The sequence below is a fragment of the Coenobita brevimanus genome, chromosome 73, assembly GCF_032717465.1.
Source record: "Coenobita brevimanus isolate Jiangsu-jjx chromosome 73, ASM3271746v2, whole genome shotgun sequence".
NCBI lineage: Eukaryota > Metazoa > Arthropoda > Malacostraca > Decapoda > Coenobitidae > Coenobita > Coenobita brevimanus.
Window position 1 is genome coordinate 13,859,598 of NC_137026.1, and position 1,808 is coordinate 13,861,405.

General features: G+C 41.2%; 1 protein-coding gene across 1 annotated transcript in view; it reads right to left on the reverse strand.

Moving 5' to 3' along the window:
• Nucleotides 1-1,352: 1,352 nt before the first annotated feature.
• The window catches only part of LOC145407485 (netrin receptor DCC-like), a 110,397-nt gene continuing 109,941 nt past the window's right edge, over nucleotides 1,353-1,808 (reverse strand). The window contains exon 10 of the mRNA XM_080278415.1: nucleotides 1,353-1,372. Within this exon, the coding sequence (XP_080134541.1) occupies nucleotides 1,353-1,372 (20 nt within the window). The remainder of the gene's footprint in view (nucleotides 1,373-1,808) is intronic.

Here is a 1,808-nt window from a genome sequence, read left to right on the forward strand (position 1 = left end):
TGAGGATGTGATTGAGAGTGGAACCATAAATATATTTAAAGAGACTGGACGTGTATCTCGACGCGATTGGTATCGCTCTAGTTAGGATGGAGCAAATTATTGCATATTCGCATCTACATTCATCTATCTATTAAACACACATACACCTAAACTAATAATCAACACAGACACACTATTTCAGGACAAATATAATGAGATAAATCATTCTTTCCATCTTTTTATATGATATTAATATCATTAATATAATGTGGATGCATAAAGAAAGTATGTGTCTGTATGGCTAAATTTTCCATTTCCATATTATTCTACTTTCTGCCAATCCTATAAAATCTCCTTCCAGGTTTTTCATTCCTGCGAGGTATTACTTTGCTCTTTTGCTTCCTGTATGGCAAATGCCGGAGGGTCTGGAGGGTGGGGGGAGAGAGCCTGCTGCTATGCTATCCTTTTCTCCTGCTCCTATAATTATAGCACTGTATTAGTATTAAGGCCAGGACCAGCTCCTCGTAGGGACCGGTAAAGAGGACTTTGTGTGGTCTTTGTATTTATGTAACTCTATGTAACTCTGTTTCTCTTCGTAGTTTTCTTTCTTGAATCCCACTTAATCTCTTGAGATTTGCTTGGGATTTCTTCACACACTACCGACTCCCTTTCTCTCTCTCTCTCTCTCTCTCAAGTCCACATTTCACCTCCACCTTTGTCCGCGTTGCCACACAAAGCCTTCCATTCCTCCATTCTGACTTGCTTCCCACCCTCCCTGCCCTTCGTCTTTTCTTTCCCTCTGATGGATATGGGAGCGGTCTCTTTCTCTGCTGCCGGAGAGGGACGCTCCTTTCACGTGGTGGAACCGATACAACCAAGCGGCTCCACTGCCTGGTAGTACGAACGTCCCTCACCTGTTTCCCAATCCCCTGAAAGAGGAAGGATGGTGGACTCCCCAGTAGAAGGGCAACTTTAGCCTGAGGTCCATTGGGTTCTGTTTCAATTCGGGTCATATCGACAATAACAAGTACATATTTCTGTTTATTTCTGTGACTCTCTCTCTCTCTCTCTTTCCCATAAGAAGAAAGGGAGAGAGGATAACTGTCTCTCTCTCTCTCTCTCTTTCTCATAAGAAGAAAGGGAGAGGAGGATAACTGCAGTATGGGCAGGTTTAGGCCCATGCTAGGCAGCTCCTAGAAGAATAACTGGAAACTACTAGAATGAGATAAGTACAGCAAAGAAGAAGGCTCTCCCCAGCCCTCCAAACCCTCCAGCCGAAGCGGCAGGAAAAAGATCCAGAAAAGAACACCACGCAGTATAGAAAAACTGGCGTGGACATTTTTACAGGAAAGTGTGAGAAAGGCGAATAGAGATTATCTAATACACCTGTAACCTGAAAAGGAAAAAGTATGAATTAGTATTGGTTGTAAGATTTTTTTTTTCTATACCCACCCCTTATTTGTCATATGCTTATCTAGCCTATGTTTGAAACTGTCAATGGAAGAGGCAGCAACTACTTTACTAGGTAGCTTATTCCATTCGTCTACTACACTATTACCAAACCAACTTCTACCTATTTCCTTACTGAAACGGAATTTTTCTAGTTTGAAACCATTATTTCTAGTTCTATCCTGTATGCTCACTTTAAGAACTCTTTGCTGATATCTCCCTTTATTTATACCCTTCATCCACTTAAACACCTCAGTTATTTCTCCCCTTACTCTACGTCTCTCTAGTGGGTGCAGACTTAGTCTTCTCAGTTTGTATTCATATGACAGGTTCTGAACATCATGAATCATTTTTTTTGTCATTTTTTCTCTGTACATTTT